At 56.1% G+C, this 19,801-nt stretch overlaps 8 protein-coding genes across 8 annotated transcripts; 6 read left to right on the top strand and 2 right to left on the bottom strand.

Moving 5' to 3' along the window:
* Positions 1-368: 368 nt before the first annotated feature.
* On the top strand, positions 369-3,403 carry LTHEOB_5385 (C-4 methyl sterol oxidase; the record flags this gene model as incomplete). Its single annotated transcript, XM_035514524.1, has 4 exons — positions 369-976; positions 2,271-2,390; positions 2,439-2,697; positions 2,753-3,403. 4 exons carry the CDS (start codon positions 369-371, stop codon positions 3,401-3,403), a joined length of 1,638 nt encoding a protein of 545 aa, XP_035373675.1.
* Positions 3,404-5,794: 2,391 nt separating this feature from the next.
* Positions 5,795-7,973, top strand: LTHEOB_5384 (DNA replication initiation factor cdc45 protein; the record flags this gene model as incomplete). Its single annotated transcript, XM_035514523.1, has 3 exons — positions 5,795-6,072; positions 6,124-6,817; positions 6,873-7,973. 3 exons carry the CDS (start codon positions 5,795-5,797, stop codon positions 7,971-7,973), a joined length of 2,073 nt encoding a protein of 690 aa, XP_035373674.1.
* A 498-nt stretch (positions 7,974-8,471) lies between these two features.
* LTHEOB_5383 (Acid phosphatase-like protein) lies at positions 8,472-9,194 on the bottom strand (the record flags this gene model as incomplete). The annotated part of the gene is made up of 1 exon (XM_035514522.1): positions 8,472-9,194. One exon carries the CDS (start codon positions 9,192-9,194, stop codon positions 8,472-8,474), a length of 723 nt encoding a protein of 240 aa, XP_035373673.1.
* Positions 9,195-10,333: 1,139 nt separating this feature from the next.
* LTHEOB_5382 (Six-hairpin glycosidase-like protein) lies at positions 10,334-12,295 on the top strand (the record flags this gene model as incomplete). The annotated part of the gene is made up of 1 exon (XM_035514521.1): positions 10,334-12,295. The coding sequence occupies one exon, from the start codon at positions 10,334-10,336 to the stop codon at positions 12,293-12,295; it is 1,962 nt and encodes a 653-aa protein (XP_035373672.1).
* A 1,231-nt stretch (positions 12,296-13,526) lies between these two features.
* On the top strand, positions 13,527-14,533 carry LTHEOB_5381 (uncharacterized protein; the record flags this gene model as incomplete). Its single annotated transcript, XM_035514520.1, has 3 exons — positions 13,527-13,596; positions 13,687-13,914; positions 14,025-14,533. 3 exons carry the CDS (start codon positions 13,527-13,529, stop codon positions 14,531-14,533), a joined length of 807 nt encoding a protein of 268 aa, XP_035373671.1.
* Positions 14,534-15,291: 758 nt separating this feature from the next.
* LTHEOB_5380 (Alanine racemase family protein) lies at positions 15,292-16,172 on the top strand (the record flags this gene model as incomplete). The annotated part of the gene is made up of 2 exons (XM_035514519.1): positions 15,292-15,399; positions 15,456-16,172. The coding sequence occupies 2 exons, from the start codon at positions 15,292-15,294 to the stop codon at positions 16,170-16,172; spliced, it is 825 nt and encodes a 274-aa protein (XP_035373670.1).
* Positions 16,173-17,022: 850 nt separating this feature from the next.
* On the top strand, positions 17,023-18,162 carry LTHEOB_5379 (Ligninase h2 precursor; the record flags this gene model as incomplete). Its single annotated transcript, XM_035514517.1, has 1 exon — positions 17,023-18,162. The coding sequence occupies one exon, from the start codon at positions 17,023-17,025 to the stop codon at positions 18,160-18,162; it is 1,140 nt and encodes a 379-aa protein (XP_035373669.1).
* A 404-nt stretch (positions 18,163-18,566) lies between these two features.
* LTHEOB_5378 (Carbon-nitrogen hydrolase) lies at positions 18,567-19,737 on the bottom strand (the record flags this gene model as incomplete). The annotated part of the gene is made up of 5 exons (XM_035514516.1): positions 18,567-18,805; positions 18,872-18,976; positions 19,025-19,191; positions 19,311-19,639; positions 19,693-19,737. The coding sequence occupies 5 exons, from the start codon at positions 19,735-19,737 to the stop codon at positions 18,567-18,569; spliced, it is 885 nt and encodes a 294-aa protein (XP_035373668.1).
* Between the last annotated feature and the right edge of the window lie 64 nt (positions 19,738-19,801).

The following is a 19,801-nucleotide window of genomic DNA, read 5'->3' as shown; positions in this document are numbered from 1 at the left end:
CGTTTACACACACAGCGGCAGAGAGGGCTGCACGCCAAGCCGTCGATCCAGTGCAAGCAGTCAACCCCGGCAGCCCGCGCGCGCCGGAAAGCCACCACCACACCCGCTCTTCGCCGCGCGGCGCGCCTTCCAAGCAAACGCGCGCAAAGCGGGCGGTCGCACGTTGGGCAGCTTATGTCCGCGCGAGCTCTTGTTCCTTCCGCGCTCGTTGCTTCTCCAGCCCCGAAAATGCCGCATCATCGCTGCTGCCTCAGCTAGGGAATATATAGGCACGGCCAACAACAGCCAACAACGGCATTGCTGCATTTTTTTTTGACCATCAAAGACGGATCGCCCGCCACAGCACCAAAGCCAGTCTGCTTCCAGAAATGACCGTCACCGAACTCGCGCTACTGCGCCTCAACTCTGGCGCATCCTTCGACGACCCCACGTTGCGCGCGAACCTCCAGAAAGCCAAGAAGGCTATGGAGGACTTCACGCGTCTTCCCTTCCACTACTTCGTTCAAATCGAAGACCCGTCCTACTTCTACATTGTCGGTTCCTGGCCGTCGGCCAAGCAGCACTTTGAAGAATGGATCCCCTCGCCGGCAAACCAAGAGGTCCTCGAGCTGCTCAAAGATCAGATCAACGTCGAATTCATGTTCCACCTTGACGTCGAGAGTGCATGTCTGCCCCTCGATGCTCCAGTCGTCGCAATTGGCAGGCATTTCATCGCATCAGACAAGCGCACCAGCTTCTCGAAGGTATTCAGTGCTGCGAAACACATTGTCGAGAACTTCACTGCGCCTAAGAAGGTTGCTGGGGGGTGGAGAGTCGAGAAGGAGGCCGAGGAGAAAGAGGAATGGGTACTCTTCACAGGCTGGGATGGCGTTGCTCAACACGGCGAGTTTGGGAGGTCAGCATCGTTTCAGGAATATGTCAAGATCAAGGATTTTGTGAGTGGGTTCGACGTTAAACACGCGGGGAGACTTGAATTGTAAGAGAGGAAACGGTAAGCACTAAAAAGGTGCTGGAAGAATCATTCGAAAATGGGCCATGGAAGACAGATTGAATAAGGTTATTGCCTACAATGGTTGCCTGATTCGCACATCTTATACTGCTTATGTTGTCCGCAGTAGTTGATGCGCTAGGCTGAACGCGTTAGTGCCATTCCTTGCTTTACGACGGCCTCTACGACTGCCCATGCGCCTCTTGCATCTCGGTATTGTAGAACGACGTCATGTGGCACCTTTGCCTTTTACTGTGTATACATGCTCTCCGCCGGCACCGGAGTGTCCCAAGGGTGGTTGGCCTGCACAGGAAACGGATCGAGAGTTTCCGAGGGTCGTCCCCAGTAGTCGCCACGAGTGGATTCTTCCGGTCAAGTCGGGCGTGATCGGTGATCGAGAATCAGTTCAGGCTTAGGTGTGGATTTTTCCAGCGTGAATTGCTGCGTGGCGTTGATGTGGATCAACGGAGCTTACCTTTCCAGAGCTTGTCTCTTCGGATCGAGGTGGCGCGCACTGGCCGCGCCAGCGAATCGCTCGAAGGCCAAAGCAGATAACGAATCCACGCCTCTGAAACAATGCAGAATTTCAAACCCTCGGCGGCAGGAAGCGCAAGAAAGTTTGGCGGAGCCCCAGACAGGAACAGGCACGGTTTGTTGGGTCCTGGCGCGCGTTATCGGAACGCCAATCAGAGCCGCGCGGGCCACGGGGAGACAATGCGAGATGGAGATCGCTTTGCAGGAGCTGGTGCGGTGGCAAAAGTGCCAGCGACGCGTTGGGGATGTGGAAACCGCACACGTAGTCCTGCAAGCTGGCGAGAGTACGACTCCAAGACCAGGCGGTGTGCAGGCAGTTTTCTCGAAGAGATCGCCGGTCGGGCTAGCGCAGGGCTCTCGCAGCGCGGGCGCGATGCTGGGCTGCGGTGATTGGCTGCAGAGGCCGGGGGCCAGCCCTGCAGCTCCCGGGGAAATTTGACGGCCAGGGTGGTCGGGCGCTGTGCGTGGAAATTGTGTGATCATCAGCTCATTTGCGCTCCGAGCGGGTGGGTGGATGCGAGCAACGGCGCAGCCCACAGGTGCTTGTCTGACGATGCTGTCGCCATGGGGGCTCGAGCGATGCCGCGGGCGGCATGTTTGCTCGCCGCTGAGATCCCGCGCGTCAAACATGCCAAGAAAAGATCCAAGCGCGGCCCCGTTGCGGCTTAGCCGTCGCCACGTCCGGGCTAGTGCCATCTAAGCTCAGGGACCGGAAAGCCGCGTCCCGTGTGGTGTGTTGCCTCTGCAGCTCACAAAACTCGCGCCGTCGCTCGTTCCTCCCGAACACCAACTGGAAGCGCCGAGTCCTGACCTCTCCCGCTCCTGGCCCTTCTCGTTCCTTTCCCTGCTCGCTGAGTGCAGCCAAGATGTAAGCCTGCCGGCCCGCTCAGCGCCTCCTCGCTAACGCCGCCGCCAGGAACTCAACGACAGCTGCTTTCGCCAATCCGGCGCCCGCCGACACGTACTGGGCCCAGTTCGAGGAGGTTTCCAAGTACAATGTCTCCCTCAACTACTTCGAGCGCCTCTGGCTCGCGTGGTACACCTACATGAACAACGATGTTCTGGCCACCGGCATCATGTCCTTCGTCATGCACGAGGCCGTCTACTTTGGCCGCTCGCTCCCGTGGATTTTCATCGACGCCATCCCTTTCTTCAACAAGTACAAGATCCAGGCTGTGAGTTTTTCTCCCCGCGTGCCCCAACCCGATGATTTTGCTGACGCGCCGCCAGGCCAAGATTCCCACCGCTAAGGAGCAGTGGCAGTGCGCCGCCCTGGTGCTGCTGAGCCACTTTACCGTCGAGCTTCCCCAGATCTGGCTCTTCCACCCCATGGCCCAGTTCTTTGGTCTCGAAACTAGCGTTCCTTTCCCGTCGCCGCTGAAGATGGCCTACCAGATCGCCATTTTCTTCGTCCTGGAGGATACCTGGCACTACTGGACCCACCGCGCCATGCACGTCTTCCCCTTCCTGTACAAGAACATCCACAAGATCCATCACCACTACTCGGCTCCTTTTGGCCTTGCCGCCGAGTACGCGTCGCCCATTGAGGTCCTTGTCCTTGGTCTCGGCACTGTTGGCTCCCCCATTCTCTACTGTGCCATTACCAAGGATCTCCACATCCTGACCATGTACGTGTGGATCGTCGCTCGCCTTTTCCAGGCCATCGACGCCCACAGCGGCTACGAGTTCCCCTGGAGCCTCCACCACTTCCTGCCCTTCTGGGCCGGTGCCGATCACCACGACACCCACCACGAGCGTTTCATTGGCAACTACGCTAGCAGCTTCCGCTGGTGGGACTATGTCCTTGATACCGAGTCTGGTCCCGAGGCTGCCAAGAGAAGGCGTGAGCGCAGGCTCGCTAAGGCCAAGAAGGCTCAGTAAACGAGTCTTCTGACCCGTGGCGTGTGCACATTCCTACTACATGCGCTGCATGTCGTGGTACTTTGAGATGGAAGAAATTGGTATGTTGTTGTGCCCGAGGTCAGGACCTCTGGATAGAACATCCAACGGCGTTGCGTAGATCTTGCACCCCGGTCTTTTCTTTCGCCCGTGGGCTACAAAAAAGATGATTTAATGCTGTTCTTGCAGCTGAACGACACTTGGCAATGTATATATTTTAATTCACGACTGCCTACCGTTCGTTATCAATAACCTAATAATGAAGAAGAAAATGGAAGTTTTCATGGATGCTCCAACAATCTCTGCACCGATCAAAACATTACATCTGTCTGGCAAGTAATTTCATTGTCTCAACAGAATATTACGCACTGACATCAAGGCTCACTTGATAGATCCCCGTACAGCCGTCAACAGGCGTATCCTAAATTTCTTATATCAACCATGGGTAATGAACTGAAGATACTGCTGGCCTAATCACGCCAAGGTGGGTTTGGAGACATTTCGTCATGTCCGTCCAAACAGCTCCAGGTCTATACTCTACAATGATACATCACCTTCTCTCGAAAAACAATGCCCGTTTAGGTTATTTCTATCAGCATCTACCCTCGTCGCATCTCAACAATTTTCGACACTCATTGCAGTCGTTCAACCGGAGATGAGTGACGTTTCGCTAAACACTTCCCGACCCAAGCAACGTGAGCCCACGAAGCCCTCGGACGGCCCCACTACATCCTTGAAATCCACAAGCCCCGATAGCGAGCCTATTGAAGAAGCGCCAACTGTATCTCAGCCTTCTACAGATGAGGCGAATAGGGCATCCTGGCCGCACACACTCGATAGTGACGGCAGTCCAACAGACAACTCCATGAGCAACTCTGCCCAAATGTCTTCATGCCAGAATTGTGCACCGGCTCCGACTCTCGCGACAAGACGAACTGATAAGTGGCCGCCAGGCTCCCCGGGTAACGAATCGCGAGCGCCTCCGACACCTGATCCCTTTGAGCCGCAATGGCAGGCGTGGGATATCCAAGAGTTGGGGAAGTTTGAAAACATGTTGCAAGGGATGTGCCAGGGTATCGACCCACCCGGAGAGCATGTGCGACATGTAATGCTACGACTGAAGCGAACAACTTTGACGATTTTACCGCCAGGCCCGGACGTGGATAGGCACAACACGAGCCAGTCCTGTAATCTCAGCGATCTGCTGGATGAAACTGAAGAAGCCTTTCAAACGATCGATGAGATTTTAAGCCCATTCGATGAGTCGCTGGCTATGGAGAAAGAAAGAGAGGTGCAGCTTTTACGTGCGCAACGGGTTTCAGCCTGGCTTGGTGAGCTGGGGCCTGCACGCCCCGGCTATGACTTCTGCGATGATTCGGACGAGCCGATATCAACCAACAAATTTGAGCCCGAACAAGGTTCGCTGGATGATCATGATCCCAACCAGCGAGCTACGATAAGTTTACAAGAGAGAGGCGGCAACGTTCCTGGACCCACGCATAATACAAGTTCACAATCACCCAGCCCATTCCCTCTGGAGGGCAAAGGGACACTGATAAAATACAGTGCCCTTGATGGTGCAAATGACGGAAAGCAGACAGTCACCAAGCTTGACACATTTGACCGTTCTGCTTCAAGCCGTTATTCAGATAATTTGAGGGCAGAAAGCACAGTGCCAGTGATTTACGCCATCCACATGCGCTATCCGTTGAGAGGAGGAAATAGGGTAGCCAAGCTACGCCGTAAATATTCGGCCGTTAAGCACCGTTGGGACATGATTAGAGAGCAGTTCGACCTTGAGAGGCGGCATCACATGACGCAAACTATGCTACGGCTCATGATCCCGATCCTGGATAGGAAGAGTCAGTTGGCTTTTGCTGCGTACCACGCTGGGTCAAGGGCGCTTGCGAACAGCTCGGAACAACTTAATCCTGGGGAAATTTTTTACACGCACACGTGAGCAAATTGCGGCTTCCTGTACTTGATGGCGTGCCGCTGAAAACCTGCACAGTGAATCTCGGCATGAACCTTTTTCTGTCATATGGCCAGAACCTTTCCCTCTTGAGAAACCGTCGCCGAAGCCGATAGATGAACGGCTCACTGTTATTAATCCAGACACTGGGATAAGGATGTATGTAGACAGTCTGGAGGCACAGAAACACGCCGAAACATTGGCCGAACTCGGTCTCAGTCGTTGAACAGAGAGTAGCATTTGTCATGTCAGATAATCGACCATAGCTGGTTTTCCCCCATCTGGACTAGCGCCGGCAGCATCTGATGCCGAAGAAGCGCCGCGCAGTCGAATATCTACAACAATCCTCCACGCTTCATCCGGCTGCTCGACTCGCAACATTCACGCGCTTGACAGCAGCCATGGGGATCCCACGCCTCCTGCACCATATGCAGGACTTTGGCATCTCTGTTGAGCTGGGAACAGCTTGGCAGAAGGCCACAAGTCGCTCGCCAACAGAAGATCTCGATGAGAAACACGTCGTGGTTGACGGCCCAAGCCTGGCCTACCATGCTTACCATCGCGCCGTCGCCGGAAGATACCACGCGCGCAACGCACTCGAAGCCATGCCGTCGCACGCTGAAGTGGCAGAAACTGCCCTCCATTTCCTCACTACCCTCGAGTCGCATGGAATCGCCATGTACGTGACCTTTCGGTAGTCATCAGTTGTATGCCATTGACTAAATCAAAGCTTAGGGGTCTTCTTCGATGGAGCGCTTCCTGCTGCTAAGCGTGACACCCGCCTCAAGCGTCTGCACTCATCTCTTGTCCAGCTCCAGAGCTTCAAGAACCTGCATTCTGATGACGTCCGTTGCGTCCGGTCAAGGATCGACACCAATTCCTTTGCAGCACCCACTTCCGTCCCCGAGAAACTCACCAGACTGCCAGCTGCACCTTTTCTAGTGCCGGCTGTCATTGATCGCCTCAAAAACAGTGCATTTTCTGACCGGGTTTTCGTGGTCCCCGGCGAAGCAGACATCTTCTGTGCCGACGTCGTCTGTCGCGTCAGTCAGAACAAGGCATGTTGGCTTCTGAGCTCTGATACCGACCTTCTCGTGTTCGACCTTGGACCGAAGGGATCAGTCCTCCGCTTCCAGGATGTGAGCTTGGCAACCTTTCCACGTCGCACGGTCCTGAAAGGCGTTGAATATCATCCCAGGTCAATTGCAGAACGCCTCGGGCTGAAGGCTTTGGCGCCACTGGCGTTTTCTCTTACAATTGACCCCCATAAGAGCCTGCAGGAGCTTGTTCGGGCCGCAAAAGCCGTAGATAGCTCAACTTCGGAATACCAAGTGTGGTTCCAAGAGTATACCCCACTGCATGGCATATCAGGCCCCGACCAGTTGCTGGTCAACCAGTACCGCTCAAGCTTTGCCGATTTACAGGTATGTATTCGCGTACAGCGCCTGACCCGAATCACCGCTCACTAGATCCAAACAGGGGAAGTCCACTCTCCAAGCCCTACTTCCGAATGCGTACGAAGATGTATGTCTCCCGTCGCCTCAAAAGCGACAGACAAAACGAGACACAGCCGCCTACCTCGGCTATCTTGCTGACCCACACCTGAGGACTATGGACCCAAGGATTTCGGAGCTTGTCCAGCAAGTATGCTCAGCCATAGTCGCGGACACAGGCTACACCAAGCTCCACAAACCAGAAGGTGCAGGAGTCAGCTGTGCTATGTTCCTCCCATTCCTGATTGATGATCCAACGCGGGCCTCGGCATGGCGCTTATCCGCAGACCTTCGATTCCTGGGCTATTCCATCCTTTCTCTCCCAATGTGTGCTCTGTTCTCAATGGAAGAATGGGAGCGCCGAGGCTCGCGCATAGCTCAATCTGCAGTCCCCCGCTTCTCCTACAAGAAGGCGGAGATCGTCCATACATGTCGGGAGCTGAGCGCTCACATCACCGCCTTCATGGTTAATTCAGGCGACCTTCACCTTCGCGCACCGCTTCACTTCTGGAAGCTGTACGGTGCCATGTACTTGTCTGACAAGCTCGTTCAGAACGAAGAACGCCAAGTCTCGAAGAATCAGGTATTGAGAATGATTCAGGGTTGCCAGGGACAGCTTGAATGGTCTCACATCCACCACGTCGCCCAGTTGCAGGGCATATGGTATTCGCTGCGCATGCTCCGCCAATTTCTCAGTGTGTTTCTCTCATTCCCCACCGACGGTGCCCCGCAAGCCCACAAGACGGACATGCACGGCGATCCGGAGATTCAAGCCGCCGTCAAGGACTTGCACGAGCGCCTCGAGGATTTGCCCACTGCGGACAGGTTCTTTGATCCCGTCCCGGACGACGACGAGGAGGCCGTGCCCGAATCGTACCTGCTCAATGCGATTGAAAACTTTCCGAACCTTGCGCCAGACCCGAAGGAGATATACGCTGCGGCGCTAGAGAAAAGCAACGGCAAGAAGCGCAAGAAGAAGAAGCAAGACCAGCCGGATGAGCAGGATAAAGAAGAAAAGGCGGATCCGATGGAGCAGATCTGGAGGAACAAGTTCGCTGCTCTTAATCGTCTGGCTGACGACATCTAAATAGAAGTGGGATTTGGGAACAACCTGGAAAGACGGTAGCGACGGTGGTCGAAGGGTGGCTGATTGGATTGACAACGTTTGGGTCGAGGCAAGGATATCCTTGGTTTACTTGACGTGCCGGTCGGTCCAGTACGTTGGTTGAAATTGCGGATACGATGGTCCCCACAGCTTGCAGTCGGATCAGGCGTACGTTCAGATCAATCCAATGTCGGATGGGAAGTTGAACATAAGAAGAAAAACCCACCAGGGCGAACTATATCAATGGCATTATACAATGATCCTCCGCTTTTGTGAACTCCGCGCGTGGTAAGAAAGGAAATCCCATGCTATACGCTCGTCACCAAGGCCAACTGCTCAGCCTGTCCCGCCAAATCATACGTCTGTCCATCCTCCATCAAAGAACCTACGCGAACATGTCTGGATGGTTCAAGAACGAAATGGGAGAAGCCGAATCGAAAGATCAGTGCTGTACAGCATAACATCCTCCTTCTTCACGTCTTAAACTTCTTCCCTGAACATGCTCCTCCTCGACTCCGACGGGCTGTCACCGGTTGCGCCGCCTCGCGCGGCCGAGTCCGCCGGCCTGGGGCTGACGCCACGAAGGTTGCTGCGTTCGGCGTTGTCGCCGAAAGGGTTCTCTGCTCCACGGCTGTGGCCCATTTCCTCATCGTAGCGCTCGTCTAGCTCGCGCGTCCTACTGCGGCCACGCTCGGAACCAGCGCTCAAGCCCGCGCTGTGTGGGGGCGCCGCGTACATGCCGGAACCGGCGTAGCCGCCGCCGCCATACGGAGTCGTGCCGGCATGGGGGTCGCGCAGGCCGAGCTCCTGCTCCTCCTCGTAGCCGTAGCCGTAGTCGGCCTCGTTGCCGACGCGTGCGTCCCAGGCCTCGTCCGGGTCGAGGGTGCCGCGGTTGCGGGCGGCCCTGGCGGCGCCGGGCTCCTCGTAGGCGCCGGCAGCGTAGCGAGCGTTGTTGCGGCCGCCGCGGCCGTTCTTGAGCGCGCTGATCTTGTCGTTGACCCAGCCGACGATGCCGCTAGGTGCGGGCGCCGGGTAGCTGTCGCCGCCCAAGGACGAGCGCGACCCGCGCGCGAACGGGTTCAGCGGCGGTGGCGGCAGGCCGAGACGCTTCGCCCGGATGCGCGTGTAGGCGACCCAGGCGACGCCGCCGATGACGAGCAGCAGGATGAGGATGCCGAAGAATATGCCAACGCCTGAGGCCATTGTTGCTTTCTATCGCTGTAGCGCGAGCGTGGTGTGATGGGAGGCGGAGTCCTTCTTTGCGAGTAGGTATATTAGAGGGAGAGGACTGGAGAGCGAGCGGGCGACGTTGAAGCGACGTCGAATCGGGGGTCGGTAAGGCTGTTGCGCTGAGGGGTTATTTTTAGGGCATGGGATGAGCTGCTGCTGGAGGATTGATTCGGCGAGCAGTGCGCTTGGTGGAGACTGGGTGCTATCGGAGGTCGTTTGGGAGGTCGTCTGGGCGCAGTCGCTGGGCGCTGACGGTGAAGAAAGGGCGCGTGTTGGAATTTCTGGACGGTGGATTGGGTTGCGGTGGTGGAAGTAATGGACCACTGGCTGACAGGGCAGTGAAACAATGAGCCGGAGCGAGCGATGACGACTGTGCACGGCCGCGGTTGCATCTCGTACCCGCGCGCTGCCCGAAACCCAAGGCCGCCCGCAGCAGCCGACGCCGCAAACCTGCTCGCTGGCGCTCCGATGCTGCGTCGCACCCAAGAGCCGCACGCGCCCTGGCTTCAGTCAACGGCAGCTGATCCAGTCAACGAAAGCTGAAGGCGCGCTGCCTGAGTATAGACCCACCGCGATGGCACGCACAGCACGCACCATTCCACCCCACACGAGCGCCGGTTCGGATCGGCGGTTTTTACTTCTCCATTCGCTCGGCACCTGGCCCTCCTCCAATTTTCTCGTCTGGTGTGTTCGTTCGGCAATCTCGAGACATTTGTGCGCACCGACCTCCATCATCACCACGGACTTCACTACACCGAAGTCTGCCGTCAACCTGTCAGCATCTTGCCCCGTGCTCAGGAACCAGCGCCAATCTCCCGGGAAAAATGGCCACCGCCCATGTCGATCAGTGCGGGGCGCGGGGTGACGCCCCGTTGTGCATTCATCCAGACTCATGTTAAAATCCGGGGAAAGTCTTCCATGGCCAAGCGCCGAGGCCACCACCTTCTACCTGCACGTTTCGCCTCCCCGTGATGCACCTCTCCGGAATATGCTGTTCTTTCACTGTGGCTGCCTGGGCCGGTCTTGCCACTGCTACTCTAATCAACCGGCGTGACGTAGTCCAAAAATTCAACCCAACTCGCAATGGATCTGCCTCCTCTTACGACACTCCAATGCAGGTCGGTAACGGGGACTTTGCCTTCGGTGCTGATATCACTGGTCTCCAAACCGTGGTGCCCTGGAACATTCTCTCATCCTGGTGTTGGCATAACTCCTCACTGCCCACCACGCCCGGCCAAACCTCTCCGGACGACTTCACGGGTCTTTCCTGGTGGACCCACGGCCGCCTCGTCAACTATGCGCAGCCGAATCCCGCAGAGGCGGCAATTTCGCAGTGGATGATCGCCAATCCTCACCGTGTCAACTTGGCTAGGATAGGGCTCGTGCTGGACGGCAAGCCCATCGAAGACGCCGATATTGGTAGCCCACTTCAAAAGCTGGATATGTTCAGCGGTATACTATATTCGAACTTCTCCCTCCGTGGAAATACTGTCTCCGTCGAGACCGTTGCGGATCCGGCCTCCGATACTCTGGGCATTAAGATTCGGTCTGAGCTGTTGAAGAATGGGTCCTTGTCAGTCTTCTTCGACTATCCGTATCCCATTGACAAGAATAAATTCGAGAATTTCGTGGGGCTTTTTAACGCCACCTCGAATCACACCACTTCCCTTCGGAGTGGTGAAGGGTTCGCTGAGGTTGAACATAACATCGATGCCACAACCTATTTCACCAACATCAAGTGGGACGGGGAAGGCTCCGTGGATCGACCCGCTACAAACGCTCATCGGTACTTTTTGAGGACTCGAGGCGACATGCTGACTTTCACTGCAGCCTTTACCCTCGAAAGGTCCCATGCTGATAACACATTTGAAGCTGTAGCAGCCACGTCTTCCGACTGGTGGAGCAACTACTGGGAGACGGGCGCGTTTGTGGACTTGACCGATATTTCTAATTCTAATGCGACCGAGCTTCAGCGTCGGACAGTCCTATCTCAGTACTTACTTGCTGTGAACGAAGCCGGGAGGGATCCACCTCAGGAGTCCGGCCTTACCAACAACGGCTGGTACGGGAAGTTCCATATGGAGATGGTGTTTTGGCATCTGGTCCATTGGGATCTATGGGGGAAAGAAACCCTACTTAATCGGAGCATTGGGGTGTACGAACGCTTCCTTCCAACATCTTTGGAACGTGCTGCGCAACAAGGATACACGGGCGCTCGCTGGGGAAAAATGAGCGACCCTACAGGACGCTCGGCACCCGGAGAAATCAACTCGGTCCTCGTCTGGCAACAAGGCCACCCCTTTTACTTTGCTGAGCTCGAGTACCGACGTAGTCCAAGTAACGCGACACTGGCCAAATGGGACCCCATACTCACTGCATCTGCTGAATGGATGAGCGCGTATGCCTTTTACAACGGCACGACCGGAGTCTACGATCTGGGCCCACCGATGTATCCTGTCTCCGAAAATACCAACCCAAATGCCACAATCAATTCGATCTTTGAGCTAGCGTACTGGGAATTTAGCCTTTCAATTGCCACCAGATGGCAACAGCGGCAAGGAAAACCTGTTCCTTCGCATTGGACTCGCGTTGCAGAAAATCTGGCACCCCTTCCCACTGAGAATGGAACTTACGTGACGTATGAGGGTGTGCCTGACATGTGGACCGATCCGGACCTGACTTCGGATCACCAAGGGCTCCTTGCCATCAACGGAGTTCTTCCTCCGCCACCCAATATCGATATAGCGGTCTTCAACGCAACTGTCGAACGTGTCTATCAGACGTGGAATTTTTCATTCAGCTACGGTTGGGACTTCCCTCTGCTGGCTATGACAGCTTTGCGAGGCGGTGATCCGGAGAGAGCCGTGAGGTGGTTGCTGGATGACAATTTCGCCTTCGACGACGTCGGCTTGCCGATTGGCGGGACTCGAGTACCTACTCCATACTTCCCCGCAAGTGGCGGACTGCTGATGGCTGTAGCCATGCTGGCAGCGGGCTGGGAAGGTAAAGAGGGATCAAAGTGGCCAGAATCCTGGGGTGGCGCAAGGTCTGAGGCTTTCAGGCCAGTGTTGTAAGAGAGGTTTTGGATGTTGGTTGCCTTATTCTGCGCCGTTCTATGTAGCTTCATTTATCTTGGCTGCTACAGATATTTCGGCTGTCAGATGCTGACACTCTTCATTCAGGAGCGCAATCCGCTTGATTGGTTGGCGTACGCAAGCGGACGGGTAGTCTTCATTCCGCTCGGGAAGTTAAATGAGGAGGACATCACGGATAGATATCGCAAACGCTCACATCAACGGGTCAGGAGAGGTAAAACTTAAAGCTACAAGCTTAATCGCACCTCATCGTCTGTTGGTGTCCACTTTGGGGGGGCTTGCCTTCTTCGCAAGGCAATGGTGTCGCAGCCTCTGTTGCGGCTATCTGGAGTCTGAAACGAACAACGCCGCAACACCGCCTCCACGGTCTCATGCGCACAGTGCAGCTCGCCAATATGGAATCCTTCCAAATATCGTCTCCATCAATTCCCTGATTGGACCGCGGCTGGTGATCACCGTTGGGATCTCCGCTGCAATTCTCCGTCGCTCCCGCTGCCAAGCATCTCCGCCTCCGCGCTGCATCTCGATCCGCCGCAAATGTGTCTCGCACGCAGCTATCGCTCTAATTTCGCCGCTCCAGGGTCTTGCGGCGATCGGCATGTCTCTTGGAACGACAGATGAAGCCTCAGGCTACCGCTGTCTGTCATGCATCTAGCTCAGTGGCGTCCCTCAACCTTGTCCGGACCACAGTGATCCGGGCGGCAGGACACTCCCCATGAATCGTCAATCCTTAGTACACTCGGTCTATGCAGGAGCCGCTGCCGCTGATGCTTGTCCGAGAGCTTGTCGGGCTTGAGCCACCCCATCCGTGACCCATGCCAAAATTTCCCTTTGCAACCGCTCTTCCCTCATCTGGTGTCGAACCACACATGCACCCCCCCACCCGAATCAAGCTTCCAGGTCTTGGCAGCCTTGAAATGAGTGCCTTGGACGGAAGGTTCCTCATCCATAGCCAAGACAGGAATGGGGGTCGAGTGTGTATAAATCTCATAAGGAACCGGCGCCCCACTCAATTTCTTCTCCTCCACCCATCATCCAGCCACCCACGTCCCGATTTACGCTCTTTTTTAAGCTTCTCTGCTTCAAAAGTACCCGTGCTGTGCACGTCGTCCGTTCTCTTTGACCTCTTACCAACGCTTGACGCGGCTTATTTTCGACTACCTTCCTTTCGATTAATATTGAAGCTCATCCCACCAACCCACCAGCCAAGATGAAGTACTCCGCTGTTGCTCTTCTCTCCGTCGTCGCTCTGGCAGCGGCTTCGCCTGTCAAGTCTGGCTGTAAGCTGATCCATATTCCACGCCGTCTACCTGCCAAGAACGGAACATGAATGATTACCAAAACACGAACTAACATTGCTCTCTTCCCAGCTGCCAACACCAACACGCTCGCCAACAGCGCGAAGCAGGCTGCTCGCAGCGTTACCGGCGCCTTCAAGCGCGAGGCACTGTTCGGCTTTGGCCGTGACGATGACCGCCGTGACGATGACCGCCGCGAACGGGACCGGGACGATGATGATGATGATGACAATGACCAGAATGCCATCATAATCATCCTTGGCCTCGACAACAACGATGACGACAAGAAGAAGCAGGAGGGTAAGTCACTGTCCTCTTCCTTTCCTGGCCCTTTCATCCTTCATCCCATTAGGCGAACCACCTCCAAGCAACGACACTTTTCCCCCCTCGCTGACGAAGATGTTCGACAGATGCCCTGAAGATCGCCCAGCTCCAGCTCGTCAAAGCGGCCCGCCTCGACGCCGCGGCCCTCGACTCGGCCAAGAAGGCGGAGGAGTTCGCGCTGGCCGCGCAGGCCGCCAAGATCAAGGCCGCCCAGGCGCAGGCCTACGCGAAGGGCGAGGACGGCGTCAAGGCCGGCGAAGACGCGAAGCAGCAGCTCGGCGACGCGCAGCAGGCGGCCTCGCAGGCTTGCCAGGCCGCGGCTGCGGGCGGGCAGGATGACAGCCAGAAGGGCGAGGACCAGCAGGCCGCCGACGAGCAGGCCGCCGCTGACCAGGCCGCTGCCGAACAGGCCGCCGCCGAACAAGCCGCTGCCGAGCAGGGCGCTGCTGCGACTCCGGCCGCCGACGCGGCGGCTGCGCAGGGAACTGGCGATGCGGCGGCTGCCGCTGAGGCTGCGCAGAACGGCACGACGGGTGGCGTCTCGGAGGCTCAGAAGCGCGCTGCCGTCCGCCGCTCCTTCAACGTCTGGGGCTAGATTGGCAAGACGTGGCAAAGCCCAGCCCTCGCCCGAAATGAAGCTGTAGGCTTGCAGATTCTCGGCGGAGGCGCACGTGCGCACTGGGGGGAGTTTGCCATGTGGTGGGAATTGGGCATGACAAATTCGGGGTGGTGGCTGGATGTCGTTTTAAATGTCGCGCAGGGGAACCGAAATACTGCGCTTTACGATGGACGAATCTTGATGTCGAGCTCCTTACCCTATTTGCATGGCACCGCTAATGCTTATTATTCGGTCATCTCTATGTAGTGTATCTTTGTTAGGCCTGCTTCTTTTTTGGGTAGGAGAGTGTGAGCGGGGACAAACGATTCGATTAGAAAATGAAGTAGAGCCCTTAGGAAGGGCCTCAACCACCCGGCGCTCATGTGAGCTCAGCAATACATGGATGCGACTTATGCGACTAGTGTGTGAGGTCGTCCCTCACTGCACTGCCACACGGGATGCTGAGACGTAAGGAGAGAGGGGTACAGCAAAGGAGAAGAAGAGTTACGGAACCTGCCAGGCCTGCGGCTGGCTGGCTTCGTCAGGGGCGATCCTCGGCGCTAAGCAGCCAATTATTGCTGGAAAGGGACTAAATACGAGCGTTGAGGTTGGGGTATGCTGTGTATTCAGCATGCCTGTAGACGTTCAAAGTTGGATGCAGTTGCTAGGATCTGTGACGGGTCGACATGACTCAGGAACCGACGCCGCCTCACGTCACTTGCTGTCGCCCTCTCGCTTTTCTCCCACCCTGCAACATGGCTGACAACGACATGAAAGTGAATCCTGCGCGGGCCACAGAGCTCATCGAGAACATTGCCCATGTCTCCCACCGAATAGGCCTCGCCAATAAGGCCGGCAGAAACGTGCGTCGCACCTTCCTCACAGCCAACGACAAAACCCCTAAGCTGACACCAGCCAGGTCCGCCTCATTGCTGTCTCGAAGCTGAAGCCTGCCACCGACGTGCTTGCCCTGCACACGGCGCCTGCACCGAACACCCACTACCACTTCGGCGAGAACTACTTCCAGGAGCTGCAAGAGAAGGCCGCCCTGCTGCCGCGCAGCATACGATGGCACTTTATCGGCGCCCTGCAGACCAACAAGTGCTCCAAGCTAGCCGAGCAGATTCCTAACCTGTGGTGCGTGTCAAGCGTCGACTCGACCAAGAAGGCCGATCAGCTGGAGAAGGGTCGCAAGACGCTGGTCGAGAAGAGTGCCGGCGAGGATGTGAAAGAGCCGCTGCGCATCATGGTCCAGGTCAATACATCGGGCGAGGAGGAGAAGAGCGGCGTGGAGCCGAGGGACACGGCGGCCCTGTGTCGCCATATCCGCGAGAAGTGCCCGCATCTCAAGCTAGCAGGCCTCATGACCATTGGTGCCATTGCCCGCTCCCAGGCAACCACTCCAGAGACGGAGAACGAAGACTTCGTGACGCTGCGCGATGTGCGGGACAAGGTCGCCAAGGAGCTTGGCCTGGGGCCAGACGAGCTGGAGCTGAGCATGGGCATGAGCTCCGACTTCGAGGGCGCCATTGCCCTGGGAAGCGACGAGGTCAGAGTGGGTACCACCATCTTTGGCGTGCGCCCGCCGAAGAAAGATGCAAAGGTCAAAGAGGAAGCCGAGGAGGCCAAGAAGTAGACCAGAAAAAGACAGGACATCTCTGGCTGTGGTGTTCGTGCATCGGTGACGCCGTCCGCCTTATTCCATCGCCACTTGACAATGTCCACAGAATTATTGTAAATCACTCCGGGGGCCCATCCTGCCTTAGCGTCGAGCCCGCCCCGGATCGTCAGCCTCCGCCATTGCAAGAGTGCCAGGCAGAACGTGGCCATGACCGTGGTCCCCGCGGAGCGCGGCAGCTGAGGCTGAGTAGCCAGGGTCTCGATGCGCCTCGACTACCTTTCCAGCCCACCGGATCCCCCGCATTCTACTGGGCCCGGTGCTGGATCTGGGGCCTGCAGGGCTGATCGCTGAACATGTGCATCGGATATTCCCACTGCAGCGCCATGGCGCACTGCTGCAATGCGAAACGAGCTGTCTAGCCAGATGGGAAGAAGGAAGGCCGACATGTCCTCGCTTGGCGTGGCGCCGTCCATGCACGTTCGCCCAAAATATCTACAGGCGTCATCAGGCTAACTAGAAACGGCCTTGGGCGTTGCGACCCTACTTTTAGAGCATCAACCTGGACCCGGTTCTGGTCGTCCTCTGCCGCTGGAATTGTCCTTTCTGGCGTGATGCTACTCTCTCCCACGGCTTGCGGGAAACTCCATGCTGACGGGCAGAACGGCCAGAACGGCCGAGTGATGGCGTTTCATGAATGAGACCTACTATATCTTACCCGCTGCCCCGCTGCCTTTAAAGTCTACACAACCAACATTCTCTAACCATCCACTTGAGTGCAGTCGTTCTCCACGATCTCTATCCTGGGATAGTCTTGCTCCCAGCCTTTCATTCACCTCCTGTTTAGTCCTTTCAACCAACAATCATTATGAAGTTCTCCTCGGTCGTTTCGAGCATTGCTCTGACCGTCCTCATTCAACCCGCCGTGGCTTATCCTGGAATGGGCAAAGTTCTTGCCGAAATCGAAGCTCGTCAGGACGCCAACACCGATGTCGTCGTCGACTTGAACGCAGACAACGATGCCTCTCCCGAGATGATTGGTGACCTTGCCACTGTTGGCCCTACTTCCAAAGTCGGCCAAAGCATCTACAACATCCTGACAGGAAACGAGTCGGGCGAGTCTCAAGCTGGCGGATACATCCCACCCATTCTCGGGACCAAAGCCTGCAAGCAGGACACCTGCTGCGTCTGGTCTTGGGTTTCCCTGGAACTCAGCATCGCTTTCACGGGTCCTACTGGCCGCTGTAACAAATGGGCCCGTGCCGCCATTCGCCTTGGTTTCCACGATGCAGGTAGCTGGTCCAAGAGCACTACTGGCGGCGGAGCGGACGGCAGCATCGCGCTTTCCGGCACCGAGATCAACCGGCCTGAGAACAACGGTCTGCAGGACATCATCGGCAAGATGATCACCTGGCAGAAGCGCTACAACGTCGGCATGGCCGATCTGATCCAGTTCGCCGCCGTGCATGCCGTTGTGACGTGCCCGTTAGGACCGCGCATCCGCTTCTTCGCAGGTCGCCAGGACAGCAAAACCCCGGCTCCGGATGGCCTGCTCCCAGGCGTCAACGACAGCGCCGACAAGCTCATCAAACTCTTCCAAGACAAGACCATCAGCCCCCACGAGCTCACGGCGCTCGTTGGTGCCCACACGACCTCGCAGCAGTTCTTCGTCAACACCTCCATGGCGAACGCGCCCCAAGACAGCACTCCGGGCGTCTGGGACACCCGTTTCTACAACCAGACGACATCCGGCAAGGTTCCTAAAGGCGTGTTTCGCTTCGCGAGCGACGTCGCCCTCGCCAACGACAGCAGGATTCAGGATGAGTGGGTCCAGTTCACGGATCCCGTCAAGGGCCAGAAGCACTGGAACGAGGACTACGCCACGGCCTACACCCGGCTCAGCCTCCTCGGCGTCAATAACATCAACAACCTTACTGAGTGCAGCAAGGTTCTGCCGGGCCAGCGCATCAAGTTTGCCGATGCGCCGAACCTGTGGATCGACCAGTAAACGCTACTGGGAACGAACATGGCCATTGGGGTGATTTCTTTCTGTAACAGTATCAACGGAGTTGGATGGGTCAAAACTTTTTGTTGACATTTGGGTATACCCGTAGAGAACGCTGCACATTGAGATTTAGACCAACGTTTTTTTTTTTTTTGGAGAATTGTTTTTTTTTCTTATACTTCCCTTCTCCTAAAAGACATTCATTGATTCGATTTTTGGGGGGATCTTCAAACCCGTTAGACTGGGAACAGTTGCCATTCTTTTTTTTTCCTTACTCTTTTTCTTATTCTTCCAAATACACTCATTCATAAAATTTGGGAATATTTTGACCAACCAGGTTGAGAGCAATATCAAATAAAAATCTTCTTCCACTTTGAATCTTCACTTTACACTGCTCATTTCGATCTTCAAAGCTTCCCCTTTGCGCTGTGCCGGTAATCATAGTGCCAATCGTGACGAGCCAAGTCCGCGCGAACCTGATAGTTCTGTTCCGCATCCTCAAGGATGGTAAGATCGAGGTCGACAATGCTCATGCCCTCGGCACAGCTGCCCAGGCGAGTCACAGGACCGATGTAGGGGACCGTAACTTGCGAGACCCCGGCATACCCCTTTCCAGCAGGACCGCCAGCGTTGGAAAAGATGATGGCTACGGAGTGAAAAGTTAGATTTCGAAAGCTAAGAGGATGGCTTCCTTGTGGAGGAAGGCTCTTACCGCAAGTGTTCTCGAAAGCGCGTGCAGTCAGCATACTATCGAGGAAGAGGGCTTCGGAGGACGGGTTGTAGCCAAGGCCTTTGGGTGAACAGTCGGCCAATGTCCCTGGAAAAGTTTAGTCAAAAGTGATGTCTTCGTGAGGAGTGGACTGACAGAATGATGGAATAATAATGATCTTAGCACCCTGGGAGATCAGTTCACGGAATGCTTCTGGGAACGCCAGATCCCAACAGACGAGCATGCCAACGCGGCCGATTGGGGTGTCGAAGACCTCGTGGATGTCGCGGCCGGATGAGGTGAGGTGTTCGCGCTCCGGACCCCTGTAGGAGAGTTCGAATAAGCAGCAGCCTTTGAGAAACGAGGGCAAGCGATTGGCAGGTTTGGGACTAAGACAGGGAGACGGGATAATCACTAAACTGCCCGCTCAGGGCTCACTTACCACAGGTTTTTCTTCACGTATTTGCCGATGATCTCACCATCCTGATTGATGAAATAGGCAACGTTGAGTAGCTTGTCCTCTTCTTTCTCGGCGTCACGGTGTCTCTCGACGATAGTGCCGGGGACAATGCAGATCCGATGTTCTTTAGCGAGGGCCTGATACTTCTTGAGGTAGGTTTCCCACTGCTCGCAGAGCGGAAGGAAGCCAGGATCTTTTGGGACCCAGTTGGTCAGATGGTATTCAGGTAGCACAGCAAGTTCAGCGCCCTGCAGTGCAGCCGACTTGACAAAACTTGCGGCTTTGTTGAAATTGTGCTCGATTTGGAGGGGCTGTAGCGGCTGCGTGTGAGCGATGGAGCGAGCACATCACGGCGAGAACGGACCTTGGGATGCAGCTGAATCACTGCGACCTTGATTGTCTGGGCCATCGTGCAATGTTATTAACCGTGGGTGAGGCGGAGAGTGGGCTTCCCCCGCAGGCGGGTTGGCCTA

The sequence above is a fragment of the Lasiodiplodia theobromae genome (assembly GCF_012971845.1).
Source record: "Lasiodiplodia theobromae strain AM2As chromosome Unknown scaffold_15, whole genome shotgun sequence".
NCBI lineage: Eukaryota > Fungi > Ascomycota > Dothideomycetes > Botryosphaeriales > Botryosphaeriaceae > Lasiodiplodia > Lasiodiplodia theobromae.
The sequence above is the reverse complement of the archived record's forward strand: the minus strand, read 5'-3'. Positions and strand labels throughout refer to the sequence as shown.